This window comes from Melanotaenia boesemani, chromosome 23, assembly GCF_017639745.1.
Source record: "Melanotaenia boesemani isolate fMelBoe1 chromosome 23, fMelBoe1.pri, whole genome shotgun sequence".
Classification (NCBI taxonomy): domain Eukaryota; kingdom Metazoa; phylum Chordata; class Actinopteri; order Atheriniformes; family Melanotaeniidae; genus Melanotaenia; species Melanotaenia boesemani.
The window spans coordinates 12970484-12989463 of NC_055704.1; the positions used below are offsets into that span (position 1 = coordinate 12970484).

General features: G+C 42.1%; 1 protein-coding gene across 1 annotated transcript; it reads right to left on the minus strand.

Annotated features, from left to right (window-relative positions):
- Positions 1-4656: 4656 nt before the first annotated feature.
- Positions 4657-17104, minus strand: LOC121634899 (NXPE family member 3-like). Its single transcript, XM_041977860.1, has 8 exons — positions 16938-17104; positions 11825-11959; positions 10783-10839; positions 9600-10034; positions 8092-8387; positions 6687-6757; positions 5846-6052; positions 4657-5763 (listed from the first exon to the last, which is right to left on the minus strand). Exons 2-8 carry the CDS (start codon positions 11951-11953, stop codon positions 5195-5197), a joined length of 1764 nt encoding a protein of 587 aa, XP_041833794.1. The 5' UTR covers positions 11954-11959; positions 16938-17104; the 3' UTR covers positions 4657-5194.
- Between the last annotated feature and the right edge of the window lie 1876 nt (positions 17105-18980).

An 18980-nucleotide genomic window follows, 5' to 3' on the forward strand; every position in this document is an offset into this window, starting at 1 on the left:
AGAAATTCATCCCATACCTGCTCAGGAGGGGGATGAGGGAAAGCAGGTAACAAGCACTTGACACAATTCCTAACCTGGAAGTATCTAAAAAGATGTGAGAGTGGGAGATTAAATTCACGAGCCAAATCTGCAAAGGAGCGAAAAACCCCATCCCTATAGAGGTCCCTAAAACATTTCAGTCCCCTATCATGCCACAGGATAAGAGTTGGATCTGTAAATGTAGCTTTGAACATATGATTCCTCAGCAATGGGGTTAATGATGAAGCAGGGGTAAATTTAAACTGCTTTCTAAATTGAAACCATATTCTGAGAGTGGCGATAACCACTGGGTTGGAGGTAAGGCCAGAGGGGTTAGTCGAGACCGGGCCAGTCAGTATTGCAAGAAGAGAGGACGAAGGACATGATCGTGCCTCTAGTTGACACCAAGGCATGTCAACCGTCTTTGACCAAAACGCAATCCTAGTGTTACACATGGACTCCAGGAAGACAAGGGGACGTTTAACAGATTTATTCACTGAATGGAATACTGCAGATAAACATACAATTACCGACATTGATGTGAGGAATCTGAAGACGGAACGGGAGTGAGTCTTTTAGGTGTGTGGATTAAGGTCCGACAGGGAGTGACTGTGGTGCTGGAGTATATGAGGACTGGTGAAACAATGGAAGACAGGTGTGGCAGGTTGACTTGATCATGATGAGCGGATCTGGAACTGGTGTGGAGGATCAGGGAAGTGAGGAGTGAATGGAGGAGCAGCAGGACAGACTGTAACAGTACCCCCCCCCCCTTCCAGAAGGCCGAAATCCAGACGGCCCGGGAGGACGACAGGAGCTGGAATTCTGGCAGACGACCACAAGGGGGAGACAACCACAACCAGCACGAAGGCGGGCGTCCCGGAGGACGGGAAAACCTGGACCGGATCCTTGGAGGCCGCCCCGGAGGGCGAGCGGACCAGGGCCGGGTCATGGAAGGAGGACCCAGAGGACGTGTAGGCCTGGGGCTAACCCCTGGCGGACGGGCATGCTCGGACCGGAGCTCTGGAGAACAGGCTGGCTGGATCTCCGGCAGCGGTTGGGCAGGCTGGACCTCCGGCAGCTGAGCAGGCTGGAGCTCTGGCAGACGGCCTGAGGGATGCACTGGCTGGAGCTGGAGCTCTGGCGGACGGCCTGAGGGATGCACTGGCTGGAGCTGGAGCTCTGGCGGACGGCCTGAGGGATGCACTGGCTGGAGCTGGAGCTCTGGCGGACGGCCTGAGGGATGCACTGGCTGGAGCTGGAGCTCAGGCGGACGGTCTGAGGGATGCACTGGCTGGAGCTGGAGCTCAGGCGGACGGCCTGAGGGATGCACTGGCTGGAGCTGGATGTCTGGCAGGCGCGCAGACAGGAGCTCTGAGAGGTGTGCCAACTGAAGCTGGAACGCAGGGAGGCACACTGACTGAAGTTGCAGCGCAGAGAGGGGCACAGACAGGAGCTCTGGAAGACAGAGACATGTTAATGATAATTCTGGTGGGCGACCGGGAGGTCGCACAGACTGGAGCAGGGAACAGGAAGGACCCAGAGGCTTGAGAGGAGCGTCCGGCTTGGAGACCCCCTGGGAGACTGAAGCCACTGGTTGGAGAGGAGCGTCCTTAATAAAAACCTCCTCAGAGACAGGAGCTGACAGGCTGGACAGAACCAGGGGCAGGAGAGGAGCGTCTTGGTCTGAGACCCCCTCGGAGACTGAACCCACTGGTGGGAGAGAAGCGTCGAAACCTGTGACCTCCTCGGAGACAGGGACAAACAGACTGGAGAGAACCAGGGGCTGGAGAGGAGCGTCTTGCTCTGAGACCCCCTCGGAGACTGGACCCACTGGCGGGAGAGGAGCGTCGAAACCGTCGACCTCCTCGGAGACAGGAGCTGACCTCGGACTAGTGAGCGCCGGGCAGTACCTATGTGCTGGTGTCGGAGGTAATAATGGAGCAGCCCGTGGAGCAGAAGTCGGAGACTGAGCAGGACCAGTCCGTGGCATCGGTGTCCGACGTGGGAGAGCCGGTGAAGACCGGGAAGCAGGCTTGGGAGGCTGCAGGACCGGAGCAGACCGGGGCTGTGGTGTCGGGCGCTGTAGATCCGGGACTGACCGTTGCTGTGGCATCGGACACTGTAGAGCCGGGCCGGACTAGGAGGCAGGCGTCAGAAGCTGCGGAGCTGAGCTGGACGGGGAAGCAGACATGGGAGTCTGAAGGACCGGGGCTGATCGTGGCTGTGGCGTCGGACACTGTAGAGCCGGGACTGACCGTTGCTGTGGCGTCGGACGCTGTTGAGCTGGAGTATACTGTTCCTGGGGCGTCAGACGCTGTTGAGCCGGAGTAGACCGTTGCTGGGGCGTCAGATGCTGTTGAGCCGGAGTAGACCGTTGCTGAGGCGTCGGACGCTGTAAAGCCGGAGCAGACGTCAGCTCAGGGGATGCGAGCCTGGGAGCTGGAGGCACCACTGGGGACGTGAGCCTGGGAGCTGGAGGGCGCCGAATCGCCAACCTGGATCCCTGGAAGGGCGACCAGCCAGAGAAACTGTCCTTGAGACATATCATTAGATCCAGCCATTCTCTCATCTCAGCGGTGAAGGGAGGTCCAGTGTCGAGGAGTCCTTTCCTCGTTCTCCTTCCTCGGCTCATTCTGTTCTAGGTCGGACCTTCTGTTACACATGGACTCCAGGAAGACAAGGGGACGTTTAACAGATTTATTCACTGAATGGAATACTGCAGATAAACATACAATTACCGACATTGATGTGAGAAATCTGGAGACGGAACGGGAGTGAGTCCTTTAGGTGTGTGGATTAAGGTCCGACAGGGAGTGACTGTGGTGCTGTAGTATATGAGGACTGGTGAAACAATGGAAGACAGGTGTGGCAGGTTGACTTGATTATGATGAGCGGATCTGGAACTGGTGTGGAGGATCAGGGAAGTGAGGAGTGAATGGAGGAGCGGCAGGACAGACTGTAACACCTAGTTATATTAACTGCCTGTTACGTCCCATTTTCAAGGGGTATGAGTGGGGCGCAACATAAACAGTCGTGGACAGATGTACAAATGAAACACAGTATTTTATTGTGATGAGTATAAATATAGGATAAAACAGGAAGTCAAACATGAATAGTGTTGGGGTTGGTGAAACTGCTTAAAGAAACAAAAAAAAAAAAAAAAAGGGGGATTACTAAACTAAGACAAATCCATATAAACAAAAGTGTGCCCCTAACTCAGCGTCATAACTAAACAACAAAAGTGAAGCAGTTCCAATAAACTAATGTGACCGTCGTCACAAATAAAAAAACACACTAACCTAGCCCAACACAACCTAAACAAAACTAAACACCAAAGTTAATAAAACTGGCAGAACACATAATAACCTAAAGCACAACTCAAACCAAAACTGTGTGTATACAAAGGCAAGCCCAAACCAACAAGACTATAATCAAAATCCCCAAAGGAAACATGAACAGCCAGGTTAACCCTGCTGTGAATACAAAATACAAAATAGTCTAACAAAAGGCCACCTGTTAGCACAGCGAACATACAGAACAGTAGTGCCACCATAAGTCTGCCAGAGTGAGGGGAAGCAGCCTGTGCTGTCCAGCTTCTCCCTCCCGAATGAGCTCAGCAGCAGTCCTTTATTTGCTGGAGGACTGTGGCTGGAGTTGTGAATGGCTGAGTGCTGAGCCAACCAGAGGGGAGGAGACGATGGTGTGACGGCTCCAGCCACTCCAAACAGGGAATCAGGGCAGGCATTTGCATGGGTGACGAGCCACAGGTGTCAGCAATAATTGGCGGCCGTAACACTGCCCAGTAGTAAAACTGGAAATTTGGCAGAGAGAGACCACCATCAAACTTACAATTTTGAAGTACTTTTTGGCGGATCCTAGGTCTTTGGCCATTCCATATGAAGTTAGAAATAGTTTGATCAATAGTTTTGAAAAAACGTTTTGATAACAATATAGGCAGACACTGAAATAAAAACAAAAATTTTGGCAGGACATTCATCTTGATTATGTTGATTCTCCCAATCAAGGAAAGAGGGAGAGAGCCCCACCTCTGGAAGTCTGCCTTTACTTCAGTCAGCAGGGGAGAAAAGTTAACTGAATAAAGAGATTCTTCTGGATCCTTGTCCTTCTTTAAGAGGACACCAATAGAGGCCTGTCTCAATGGAGGGGGGAGAGAGCCCTGTGACAACGACTCAACATAAACAGAAAGCAATAATGGAATGAGTTTGGTGTTAAACGCCTTAAAAAATTCTAGCGGAAGTCCATCTGGACCGGGAGCTTGATAGAAACTTCTATAGGTTTGCATCTATTAATCATTCCAGCTGTTTTGGCCACAATTCCTAGCAGTGGAATTGCTTGATGCTTGGTGGCATATAAAAGGGGATGCCACCAAGCATCACCTCATTAATGCCGTCCCTACACTCAGACATGATCATGACATCATTTTGTGGAAATGTTTTAATGTGTAAACGGAGACTAGTTAGGGTAAAGACAGCTCAGGCCAGGGGTGTCCAAAGTCGGTCCTCGAGGGCTGCTATCCTGCAGATTTTCCAATGTTTCCTGCTTCAACACACCTGACTCAAATTACATGGATCCAACAGCCTATTAAGTTTTGCACAATGACTCATCAATTTAAGTCAGGTGGTTTTGGAGCAGGGACACATCAAAAACCTGCAGGACTGTGGCCCTTGAGGACCGGAGCTGAACCCCCCTGGCTCAGGCTTTCAGACTGACCTCAAGCAAACTACCAACAAAATAGAAAAGTTGTTTCAGAAAAACACAGTTAAAGCACCAGAGTTCCCCACTCACAGTCTGGAGCTGAACCTGAGTGAGAATCTTTGGAGTGTCCTGAAGATGGCAGTGATGTTCCCCATCCAACCTGATTTGCTTTTTAAAGACATACTGGTGCAACAAGGATGTTCTACACGATACTCTCTGTCAGCTTTTGTGTTGGTTAATGAGTTACTACATCTTCTGAAATTTCAGAAGTTCAATAAGTTTGATCATATTCCTTCTGTGCCTGTGTTGCTTATTTGTCTGTACTGGTTTTCTTTAGGTGATTTAACTTCCCTGCTTGAGGAAAGTTATTTCACATATGCATTCTTCTGCTGGTGTTGTCATTCTGTGCTTATGTTGTTAAAACTGATGGAGCCTTATGTGTGTGTTTTTCCTTGGTTAATTATTTTGGATACCTTACAATGGTTATGCCAACACAAATGTGCGACAAGAGGACATTAATCATATTCTTGATAATGGGAGCTTGTGGATGCAGGCTGTGCGGCAGTTGGTGTGCCAAGCTCATCTCCCAGGCATCTACCACGTGAACTTCAACTCCTTCGAACATGGCCCTGAGCACCTTGTCGCGCTGCATTGAGTACCAATCACTGTTGGTCAGCGTCTCGTAGACTGTCAGAGCTTTAGGGTTTGCAGTCCGGATGATGACTCGTGTACCTGGAGCCCTGGACAGTAGCCTTACCACCGCCTTACGGATGCTTTGCAGACGCCGGATGTAGACCTCAATAGGATAAGAGCTGAAGTGTGACCAGATACCAATGACTACAACAGTGTTGGTGCCTCCATCTACACTGTCTAGTTCATTTGCAACATAATGGAGCTGGCTGACTGGCACTGTGGAAAAACGAATGGGTGGTCCATGGCAGCGGTACGTCACTAAAATGTTGTTTGCATAATCCAGGGCCATAAAAGGTCCATTTTTTTTCAAGCTGTGCAGGTCAAATTCCTTGAGATCTAAAAGTATGCCATAAAAACAAATTAGTATGCAGTGTAAACAGAATGAAGGTGCTGCCAGAAATCCCTTCTGAGACACTACCTGGTAAGGCGTTGTTGAGGTATTCAAACCACTGCCTGATTGTGGAGTCTCCGTACAGGTGGACAGTCTTGCCCTTTAGACACTGACTGACTGCTGTGGAGGTGTTGAACTGATGGATTATGGTGCCATCTAATGCTTGCCACAGACCCATGTAGTAAAAGCCAGAGGGTCTATTTGTCACTAGGCTGCTTTTCATCTTTGGTTGATCTAAGAAAAAGTAAAAGAAAAAAAAATGTCTTTCTTTTGTTTTTGTTTTTATTGACTTTCAAACTAATTCAACAAAAAGATCCAAAAGAATGTTTCTTCAAAGCCCTAAACATGATCTGTGTTAACCAGATGAATGGTGTTACACTCGTGAAATTCTCCACTGCTCTTATTCAAAATATTGCATTAGGCGTGTTTAGATTTTGCAAAGAGAAGCAGGAAAGTTTCCTTCTTATGACTTCTACATGAATATTTGTGCAGGCATTGTTGCACACTAAAACAGAGCATGAATAAAATAAAATCTTATACATTTCCCTGAAGGTATTTTGCATTAAACCTTTGCTTTTTTAATGCATGTACTTCAAGCCTGAAATGTTCTTGAGATGTTCTGGAGGGATGGCTAAATGCCTGCAGCATTAGTTCAAGACTACTTGTGGAGATTTTCCATCAGCAGGAGTTACTGCTTCATATACTTTAAATGCAGCATTTACATTTTTTTTTTACTTTTGTCAAATGGGTTTACTATTAACAGTTTGTTGGGAACTATTTTGCATAATATTTATCATTAAGTTTAAGAATCACGGCTCAATGAAAATTATTAGGTAAATAAACAATATAAAGAATAAAAAGGCTTTACCTTTCAATGTCGGTAACACAGTGATGTTTGCAGGTCCTGATGCTGGAATCACAACTTTCATGTTGACATCACTGAAGCAAAGCATAAAACATAAAAAAAATTTGACTGGACAGAACTGTTATTAAATAAAGAAACAAACAAACAAAATGTTAAATGAGTGTGGTGAAGGGTGAATGTGATGTAGTGTAAAAGCCCTTTGAGTGGTCAACATATGACTAGCAAAGAGCTATACAAGTACAGTCCATTTACTACAACTATATTAAATCAAATTCATTTTATGTAAGCAGTGTTGTAAATCCCCCATTAGTGTAGCCAATACTTATATCTTTGGCGCCCTCTACAGTTTAGGACTGGAACACCACTGTCATGAAATTACAGCTCATGGACAACCATGCATATCAATTTGTTGGCATGATGAGGAGGCTGGCTAAAACATTGACAGCAACTGCAGAAATTGTGGAGTAATGGACAAACACACCAAGAAAAAAACAAAATGTTCTAAATTTCCTATGTGCTTTTTGCTTGTTTATATTTTTAAAGTATTTGAGTGTGGCTAATAATAAATTACATGAAACTTAATTTGCATATTCAACAGTGTCATGTAATGCAAATAAGCCTAGAACCTTTGAAAATGCTGCAAACTTTAAAGACTTGAAATTGCTGTGATGTTGTTCTGATCCATTTAAAATTTGTACAGAATGAGCTATTTTTTATATGAACATTAACATATCTCTCCAGGTACTTCTGCTACTTCCTACAGTCCAAATACAGGCATGTTAGGTTAGCTGGTGTCTGTAAATCCTCTATAGGAGTGAGTGAGTGTGAGTGGTTATTTGTCTCTCTGTATTGGCCCTGCGATGGACTGTGGACCTGTCCCAACCCTGCATTGGAATAAGCAGGTGTAGAGTATCGATGGATGGAGAGGAACATGTCGTTGTGATGTTGTGTTATTTTTAGCCATGATACAGAGAACTGAGGTAAAATGACATCACACAGAACAAGAGAGCTAACCAGTTATTACTCACTGATAGCAAAAACAAGGTTAATTCTGCACCTGTTTCTCATCCTGTTTTTTCTTTTAGCTCTGGCAGTAAAATCTAATCTGATACTTATTCTTATCTTGTGGCCTGCTGATGTACTTTGTCCTCATTTTTCCAGTTTTTTGGTCTGTACTTCAGTTTCTTTTTCTTTTTTTTCTTTTTTTTTTACTTTATTTCTGATGGTGAAAGTGTGTTTTTTATCTAGTTGTTGGTGTGTGATGTGTTGTGAAGGGCAGCATCTCACCCCCCAAGTGCTCCAGAACAGTTTAAGGCCTAGGTGAATCTAGAGTGATTCAGGCATTTTTACATTCAGTCTGTACTGCCTGATAATTCCGACAAAGGATTGTTGCATAGATAATACTTGCCTTTGAAACAGTTTCTCCTCTTTGGGACTGAGTTTCTTTCTGAATCCTCCGTAGGTGTGGGTGACCCTGGCATCACACGCTAACTTCTTTGGCTTGTAGCAGAACCAGGGATCTCCTGTGTGAAGGTCTGTGTAGTTGCACAGCTGCTGCTGGGTCGCATTAAGGCACACATTACAAGTGGTAGTTTCAGTGACTGAGCCTGAGCGGAAAAGGCTTTGGAAATAAATTCTGTCAGGTTGTTCTTGGGTAAGACTCTGCAGCACTGTCACTGCTTCGCTGGAGTGAACCAGGGTCACCTGTTAGGGCAGGGAACAAGAGTACTCACCAAAAACCTCATCAATCCTAATTAGCCTCTGCTGTACAGAATCAAATTAGTATTTCTATTAATAAGTAATATTATTAATAGAAATACATCCCTTTGGAGAACTGATCCCCAAACAGCAAAATAATTTGTATTTATATAGTGGATCAAGGCACTTAACCCTTCTATTATCCTCAAATATTACTAACACATTTCACCCTTCAGGTAAATCTGACAACAGGGATATTTGCCTCCAGAAAATGATTTACAGAAAATTGTTAAGTTTTTGTGTCAGGCACTATGTTTTTTTTGTTGAATACATAAATGACCTCTTGATAATGAAACCTTAATCTGTCTTCTAGTGCCACCAATAGATCAAACTTTTAAATTAGAATCAATTTTTCTTGAAAAGTTTTCATCCAAATTTTCTCAAATTTACAGGAACAATTAATTACCACAAGAGTCTGAACCCTGTTGGTTTTGGTAATAATATGGCCTTTCCTGCAGCACCACCATCAGGTCAAACTTCTTGTTTTCAACGTGGGACCTGCAACTATTTTGATAATATTAGAAGCGCTAAGTCTATCCGGCTGTTAAAGTGGGGAAAGGAACCATATCATCTTTCCATTTTTTGAAAGGGATCCTGTCTGCTGGTGGTTGAGTGACAACGGGAGGGTCAACACTCTCACTCTTATCAGATGAGATTGCCACAAAATCAGGGTTCTCCTCAACACAATCCTCTGTCTCGGACATATTCTCCTCTACGCTGTCAATGAGTTGTTCCAAAACGTCATTGACAGTAAACCTTTTTCCCAGCGGACATTAGAGAGAGAGAGCGAGAGAGAGAGAGAGAGAGAGAGAGAGCAGATCATGTGTTTACAAAGCACAATGAGGAAATATTTGGATAGGGGGTTTCCGTGCAAACTGTTATATGTTTGCTCTTCCCTACCTAAGCTACCAATGTCCTTGCAGGAATACGCCCAATGATAACAGGAGGGTTAAGCTAAGCCTGGTTTTACAAGACTGACAGAAACATTGGGAGCTGATGTTTCAAAGTAGAAAATACAACTGCAATATCTGACACTTTAAGTAGTCTAAACTGAATATGATATATGCTATGCAACAAAAGAATGGTGATGAGCAAAGGCTTTAAATAACAATTGAGGGAGATTACATCTACAGCAGAATAGCTAAGTTTTAATATTACCTCAACAAGTGCGCTTCCTTCCCAAGGTAAAAAGAAAACAGCAGAGTAAGAGCCATTGCTATGATCCACCACTTGCCCAGCCACACCTGCAAGAAGACTAGGACTGTGCAGCCGGGCAAGTAAGACATCCCCTCCATTTGTCTTGGGACGGCCATAAAAGTCACAAATCTTGATGAAAACCTCCAGCTCATCCCCTATGTGCCACTGACCACCACCTCTCCTAGGAAGAATAGTGACAGAGCTGTGGGCTGGATCACTTGTCTCATTCAGGGAAAACCAAGACAGTAATGGTAGAGTTTCAGGCCAAGCAATGGAGTCTAATAGGGAGTCTATCTCAACAGCCTCCTCTGTGGACAGCGGCTGGAAAGTGCAGGTGGCATTGTTCTTGTGAGGCTCAGTAGTTGAAGTGATGCTGGTGCTAACTTTATTCTGACACTGGAAAAAAAGAGATGAGAAATCAAACAATTGAAGAGTCATGCTTTTACTGTTCAAAATGACTAAATACTGACTGCTGTAATGAGCTGAAAAGTCCTGCCCACGATGAAAGATGCCGTGAAAATTGAAGCAGAAACACGGTTTAAGACTCACTAAATGGATCTTTTCCTGTTTTTGGTTCAGGTTGTTGTGTATTGCAGTTGATATTATGGGATGTTTTATGTCAGTGATTCAGAAGCACAGGAAGCTGCTTCGTGCCTAATAATTTGGCATAAAATAGGAAGATTTTTGTGGTTAAAATACATGTTGAACCTGATGTTTACATTTTAGATACAACAACACTGATGTAATAGCATCACATGGTCTATTTACAAATCTTGATTAAAGGCCATTATTCTTCACTGATTTCCTATTTAATATATAGAATTTACATAAGAAAGAACAGGTAGGAGATGAGTAAGCATGAACTGTAAGGAAGGTTAATCCGTGTTAATAAGAAGAATATATCTGCCTTTTTACTCTTAGGAAGGGGGTGGGGGGGTGTCATGGGTAAGGAACACAGTAGAGTTTAGCTGATGAGGCCAAATCAGCCATTTGAACTTAATTTATGATGCAGCTCATCAGTTAGAGAAATTTTTAGGACAAATTCACAATTAAAGCCAATCAAGAAAGCCCACATTTATGAATCACGCTACCAATAATGATGTTACAATAACTGAATACTATGACTGTGTTTATACTTTACTACCGGGTTGACAGTCCATCCTATGTTGGGGGAATGTTGCACCTTGATGCTGGTTACCACCTGTCAAAACACGGGAGGAATAAAAAAGAAGAGACAGTTTATAACTACCAGCCACGTATGGTGGCTTCTACCATGATGAGGATTACTGTGATGGCCGTACCTACAGCCCCACATTTAAAGGCGGTAACCCCCACTACACCAACACATTTCAGTTATGTTAGTTTGAGTTAATACTGTTTATATTTGGTTTAAATTAGGTTGAAATGCTTTAGTTCCCTTTTGTTAGCGCGCACATTGGAGCACTATTGTATTTTCAATTCTGTTTAAGTTTGTGTATTTAACATGTACTTTCTTTAAATGGTGCTGGGGGAGCCATATGGACCCTTGGGTGCAGAAGGGAGCTTAATTGGCAGAAGCCAAGGAGCAGGAAGTGCCCTGGGCCTGGACCAAGCTGGCTCCTTCCAGAGGGGGAGATCAGTTGCCTCCACACCTTTAAATATTTAGATTTGTTGTATGGATTTTGATTAGTTTGATTTCTTGTTTCATTTTTGGTAATTCTTTGTTAAGTGAAAAGTGAACTAACTGTTTAGGTTTTGTGTCATTGTTTAATGTAGTTGTTAGTATTTGTTAACCCCTCATGTGTTGTAGACTGGTCTGATCAGCCAGTATTTAAGTGTCCCTTTGTTTCATGTATGTTAGGTCAGTTTGGTTCTGGTGTTAGTTTGGTTTCTTTTGAGTTACATGTTAAACAGTTAGTTTAAAGTTTTCTGAGTTATTGTTATACTTTTGTTTAGTTTTGTTCATTTGACCTCTTTTAAGGGCCCAAACTTTTTGTGTGAATATTCTTTTGGGTAAATAAAACCCGTTCTTGTTTTGAAACCAACTGTGTCCTTGCCTTGTACCAGCTCGATCCTTCACAATTACATTGCATAAAATCATTACATAAACATTTTCAAGTAAAATAAATGAACAAATAATTGATTAAGTAAACAAAAAAAATAAATAAACTACTGCTTCAAATTGTTGCTGCTGAAAAAGTCCTCACCTCCATGATTTCTATACGATATAGTAGAAAGAAAAAGATACACAGAGCCAGGAACAGGAAGATGGAGACATTCTTTGGAAAGCAAACGCTGAGATAAGCTCTGGCCCTCATAATCAGCAATGGTATCATCTGGTACTGGATTTAAAGACAAACACAAACAAGCAAAGGGTGAATATTGAAGCCCTTATGGGAAAATGAGAAAATAATCCAATGTATTTTTAATCTAAATTGTTATTATTCCTCCTTCATTCCTGACTTGAGAACATGTGACAATTAAAAACAGGCCCTATAACACTGTGTGTATCACACTTAATACATACAGTTTCTGAGACCTTTTGCATCACGTTTGCTAAAAACATTGTACAAATCCCTGTTGTACACGATGTGATACTTGTGTTATGGCCCCTGGTGGATACCAGGAGCCATAAGACTATACTACAATAATTTGACATATAACACAGAAAAAAGTGGTATTATAAATATACATATATATATATATATATATATATGTGTGTGTGTGTGTGTATATATACATTTTTTTTTTACGTTGTATTAAAGGGAAAAAACAAAAGATGACTTTTTCTCCCCATTTTTTTTTTTTTTTGGGGGGGGGGGGGGGGGGGGGGGAGGGGGCTTTAAAGAGCTGTACTTCGATTTAAAAAAATAAAACAAAACAAAAAATAAACCGCTAAGCTGGATATTTCTTTTAGTTTGAGTAAGTGGATAAAATTTGGAAACTTTTTGGGACGGCAGTGGCTCAGACGTTAGAGCGGGTCGTCCAATGACTGGAAGGTTGGTGGTACCATTCTCACTCCCCTAGTCATCTGTTGATCAAACACGATCTAACAGAACTGAAAATGCAACAAAAATACAAAACAAATAAAAAACTTCCTACATTTCTAAAGGATTTGGATGTGTTGTAAATGCAAAATCAGTGCATGCATAACAGAAGCCAGTACTGGTTTGGTTGAATTTGCAACATGGTTTGAATTAATTAAATTATCTTTAAATGATAAATAAATAAATAAAATCCTTTCACATATATTTTTTTTACCTAAAGAACATATTTCAAAATAAACTTCAACTGAATTTCATCAAGAACTATCAAGTGTCATTGTTGACAGATTGGGTTAGTTCTAAAGTTAATAATCAGTTGGGATAATAAGGGAGGTCTGCAACCTGTTCACCACAAATTGTCTCTTCATTTTTTATTATAGGTTAATGTATCTATGTCCATCTTACTGTAATATAGTTTGGGCAACTACTTTTCCAACTTACTCTTCAAAACATCTTGGGCCTCAAGCCAGTCCGACTCAGTTGCTCCAATCATTCCTTTAATTAAGAACCCAAAAATTCTCACTATGTAAAATATTAATACTGTTCAGATCTGGGTTTGTGTGAAATGTATTAAAAGAAAGAAACGATTCCTCGTTCTTTTAAAGGTCCATTCACATGAAACTGAACAATCAGAAGATCTTCATCTTCCTCGGCTACTCACCACATGCAGTCAATTTTCATCAAGATACAGAGGGATTAAATCGTAGAATAATAGCTGTGTCCCAATCCAGGGTCGGCACGCTTCGAAGTGCGGATTCGTCGGATACGTCCCACGAAACCAAGTACATTAAGAACACATTTGTGAAGTCGTGTCGCAAATTCCAAACTTCATCGCTGACAATTTTTCCATAAATGACTGAAATGCAGTGGCAAAAAACTGAGAAAAAAAAGTTACTTTTTGAATGTCCTGATTAAACCATTTTATTCAGTCGCCGCACATATTCTTAAAGTTCAGATCTCAGAAAACGTGGTAATGTCAACAAAACCTATAAATAGTGAATCCATTTTAAGCCGTAATACAACTTACAAATGAAAACAATGACATTAGATTCAGCCCGTTCAGCTGTGAGCGTTCCTGTGATGTGCATGGCTTTATCAACATAACACTGCAGTGAGAGCAATACTCCGGTTGCTCCTCGATGGAGAGCGAGTGTTTCAATTCCTGGTAGTGTTAAAAAAAAAAAAAAACATAGGCAGACTGTTTTAATGAAAGAACTCAGTATAAACATTCTATCTATACTGAGACTATAAATAAAACACTGTAGTTTTCAACATTAGTTCAGTCAAGCCCATTATTCCAGTAAATTATCAGTCAGCTACTGCTTGTTGCTGCCTGAGTTCTATTAGCTGTGCTTGCATTGATAAAAAGCACTTTGAATTATTTTGTGTCATAAGGTGTTATACAAAATTTTCAAGCACTTTAAGTGAAGCATTGCAATTTACATACACACCCAGGTCATTGTGATAATCAGTCACTGCAGATGTGAATATATGCCATCCATCCATTGTCTGCTGCTTATCCAGAGTCAGGTCACGGGGGCAGCCGCCTAAGCAGGGAAAGCCCTGCCATATGAGTTGTGATATGTTGGACAGTTGATATCGAACAGGGCTGATCTGCCCACAGCAAAGCAAACAAGGGGAGAGTGTCCCTCCAGGATCAATAAGGAATTACACATCATTATTACGTGCCTTTGCATCTCCAAAAGGTATTACACTGACTATTTAGAATTTGGAAGGATGAATGAGTTTTTTATTCTCCTCTCATTTGTTAGATTATACTGTAACACATAAATTATCAACAGCAGACGTTTACTTCTAATAACCATCTGCTCCTCTTTCTGGGCGGTCCACCTATGGTTCTTGTTCATCTTTTTTTTTTTTTTTTTTTTTGTCCGTTTTTGTCCCTGGGAGACACGGTCGAATGCCTTCTCCAAGCCCACAAAGTACATGTAGACTGGTTCAGTGAACTCCCATGCCCCCTCCAAGACCCTGAAAAGAGTGTGGAGCAGGTCCACTGTTCCACAACTGGGACGAAAACCACACTGCTCCTCCTCAATCCGAGGTTCGACTATCCAACGGACCCTCTTCTCTAGTACACCTGAATAGACCTTACCATGGAGGCTGAGTAGTGTGATCCCCCTGTAGTTAGAGCACACCCTCCGGTTCCCCTTTTTGAAGAGGGGGACCACCACCCCAGTCTGCCAGTCCAGGGGAACTTTCCCAGATGTCCACGCAATGCTGCAGAGGTGTTTCAGCCAAGACAGCTCTACAGCATCCAGAGTCTTAAGGAACTCAAAGTGGACCTCATCCACCCACTGGGCCTTGCCACCGAGGAGCTTTTTAACCACCTCAGCAACCTCAGCCAACACCAGGGTCCCCAGACTCTGCTTCCTCATCGGAAGACGTGTTGGTGGGATTGAGAAGGTCTTCGAAGGAATACCTTCCACCGCCCCACAACGTCTCGAGTCGAGGTCAGCAGCCCCCCATCCCCACTGTACACAGTGTTGATGAAGCACTGCTTTCCCTGCCTGAGCCACCTCATATTCAGATCATGGGGGCCATTCCTCCCAATCATGCCCCTCCAGGTCTCGCTGTCATTGCCTACGTGGGCATTAAAGTCCCCCAGCAGAACGAGGAAGTCCCCGGAAAGAGTGCTTTCCAACACCCCTTCCAAGGACTCCAAAAAGGATGGGTACTCTGAAGTGTTGCTTGGTGCATAAGCACAAACAACATATATACAATACTGTTCAAAAGTTTGGGGTCACTTCCCTATTGAATCCCATGGCAAAGTGACCCCAAACTTTTGAACGGTACTGTTAGTGATTAGTGGTCCCGCTCTTTTAAAATAATTGGACCGCACCAAACCGCCCCGCACCTCCGCTACTATTTTTTTAACCCGCCCCGCCCCTCCCCATTAAAACACATGTTATGATATTGATGAATGCTTTTATTTAGTCTGAGAATGGTCTCCTAAATTGGCACTGGAAACTGGCAACACAAAATGTATTTTCATTTGAACGTTAAGCCTATAAACATAAATGGGCAAATAAATAAAGTGTTTTAAAGCGTTTAAGCGTTTAAGTGTTATAAAGCACATAGCCAATGCTGCTGCTGTTGTGTGCACTGATTACCTCGTTGAACCTGTCCCAAACCGGTGATTTAGCCATTTGACCCTCCTTCTTCTTTTTAAGGACGTAAACTCCCGAGCGAATGTTATTCAACACTTCTTCTTCCATCTTTTGTCGCTTGTCTGCTTGGCGCTTTCTGCACGTAGCATGCGTAGCCTACTACGCGCCTACGTGAACATTACGTTATAAAACGTGACCTGTGTTTAAATAACTGATAAATATTTTGTCTTACATATTATGGTAACAAAATGTAGACACTGATTAAGGTCTTTATTTTCAGTTTGACAAAAAATAAAATTAATAGATAGAACTAGATATTTCAGAATAGTAAACCACACCAACCCGCCCCGCAGTGAAGCGAAAATTCTTTGACCCGCCCCAACCCGAACCGCGGGTAACCTGCAAGACCCGCGGGACCCGCGGGTTAGGGGGCAGACCGCACATCACTACTGTATATATGTTGTTTGTGCTTATACACCAAGCAGCACTTCAGAGTTGGAAAGCACTCCTTCCGGGGACTTCCTCAGCAAGCTGGTTTGGTTAGATACGGTAAATGGTTGCACAACTCATTAGACACGTATAGCGGTAGGCCTCTCAAAACAATATAAATGATAACATAATATTTCCAACATAGACCACCTTGATGAGCATGAAACAAAATGTACATAATTCAGTGAATTACACCACAATGTATAGTGTGTTGCTATTTGCACCACTGACTGAGAATTTTTAGAAATGTAGTTTTACATTGTGTCATGGACAATTTTCACAATATTAATATAGGTAGGGGACAGCTTGGACGCTCTCAGCCCAAGGGTCCCTTAATCCGGCCCTGATTGTTATAAAATAGGTTAAACTTTCCACAGTGGCCAAAGTCTGTCCCTTGGAAATTTTTGAGGTGAATTAAATTGTTACTCAATTTTCATCCAACTTGTTTAAAGTTTTGGTCAAACCTTTTGTAAAACATAGCCTCTTTTGCACTTCTTGTCAAAGCCCAGGACTAAACTGAAGAGGCATTCAAATAATGTAGTTTAAAGCTTGCATATATGTGACATAAATCACAAATATTTACAAAAACATAAAACTATTTGTCATTAAAAAAAGACTATACATCAATAAATAAAAAAACTTTGGATAACTTCTCTTACCTCAGCAAAGATTCATTTGGAGAAGATACAGAAAATCTGGTTAAAACCTTATCGTGCTGCAGTTAGCTTGGCTTATTACCTGTGAAGCTGTTTCTCTTTGCATGACTTCCAAATAACATTTGCAGGTGTGGTTACCTGACACAGCTCTATAGTTGTTTCACGGAAGAACTTACTCTCAACTCAAGCCCAAGTAGCTGCCTCACAGTAACCTGTACACATAGATCTCAGTCCAAAGTCAGTCTATTGATTTACAGTTTTATTTGGTCTCATCTGTCTGGCCAGGCTCCACCTCTCCACCAAATTTCATGAAAGCTGGACATTTAGACAAGCAACACTGAAAACATACCACACCCACCCATGTCACTGTCTTGTGTTCATGGAAAAAAAACAACAATTATGAGATTGTCTTTTCCTTATGGAAGGCTTAAAATGACTTAAATAAAGTACAACCTTTACATATTAATTTAACAACTTTATTAGATAAAAAACAGTACATTCATCACATTTAATAAGAAATGGAAGGATTTTTAAAACAGAAAATGGGACATGACTCTGCAAAACACATCATGCATTGGACAGGTGTGCATGAGATTTTCTCTGTATGTGAAGTCCTTATTTCACTTATTTTGCATGTGAAGTTGTTTAATTTCAAACAAAAATAAAGTAAAAATTAAACACCTAACTATATTTATCTGTTTAATAATTACAGGCCAAGTTAAGGGCATTTTATGAATAGCTTAACAGTTTTGTTGCAATGATACAAATGGACAGTTAACAGTTTTAGAGGAAATTCCTACTCATATGCAGGAAAGAGTAAAATCTAATGTCATTTTGGTTATTTCATTACACTGAATAAATTTGTTAATGCAGCCAATGAAACATAGCTGTGATATCAGTGAGGGAAAATCTTAAAAAATCTATTTAAAGTAAAATTCACTCAACATTTAGTGGCTTTGATTAGATTTGACGAATACAGTTAATTAGCCTTTTCCTTTATCTGCTGTTTTTTTTTTTTTTGAAGGACAAAAAGCTTAAATACTGTTGTAAACGTGTGTTTTAAGATTATTGATATTCGGCAGAGGAATTTGAGGACAAATGGGAGAAAAAATGGCTGACAAATACCAGACCAGCCAACCAGGCCACACTGTGTAGACCAAGTTCTTACTGCTGCCTTCTGGTTGACGCTATGATGTACCCAAACAACTACGCAGTCTTTTGTTCCTTCTGTGATTAAGCAGATCCCACCCACTGTAGATTGTTGTAGAAAAATTACCAAGAGTCTGGAATGAGTAAAAGTATAAAAAGTTTATTACAGGAGTAGTATTGAATAAAGAATTACTTGCAAGTAATGAGAGTGGTCGTCCCGACACGCGTGAAGTCAGGAGAGACTCTGGGAATTCATCAGAGAAAAACAGTTTTATTCAGCTGGTCCCCAGCTGAAGGTCAAACAGCAAAATAATAAATTGAGGAATAGAAGACTGAGTGGCACCACTTTCTTCCAGTCTTCAGACAAAGCCCACATACCATAACAAGCTGATATCCCAAACAAAAGGGAGTAATTATAGGTGTGATTATAATATTATATATAGAGCATAAGAAGTAAAATTTCTTCCACAAGATACAATTGACTTATTTTTAAAAGATTTATTCATTTAGTAGACTTGTGTATGAGATATTAGATCAGATCAATTTTACGATTTGCCCATGTGCTTCTTAATGTTTCCTAACTGATCACTTATCTTTACCCATATTGTACATTTGTACCCAATGTCCTGCTGATCATAGCACACCAAAATGAAGCAGATGACCATAGTACACCAAAATAAAGCAGAAACACAAAGACCAGTCTCGGTCCAGACCAATCAATAGCCCAGATTGTCTTCTTCTTTCTTGTTGGTCAGCTGACATTTGGGGAAATACTGTACCCTAGTGAGCAGCTCTTCTAACTGCATGACACATTTAAGGCAGGTTGGTCTGCAGTGTGAAAGCAAACCAAACCAAACAAAGGTGCAAAAATTGTCAGAATTCCCTGCCCAGTCAAAC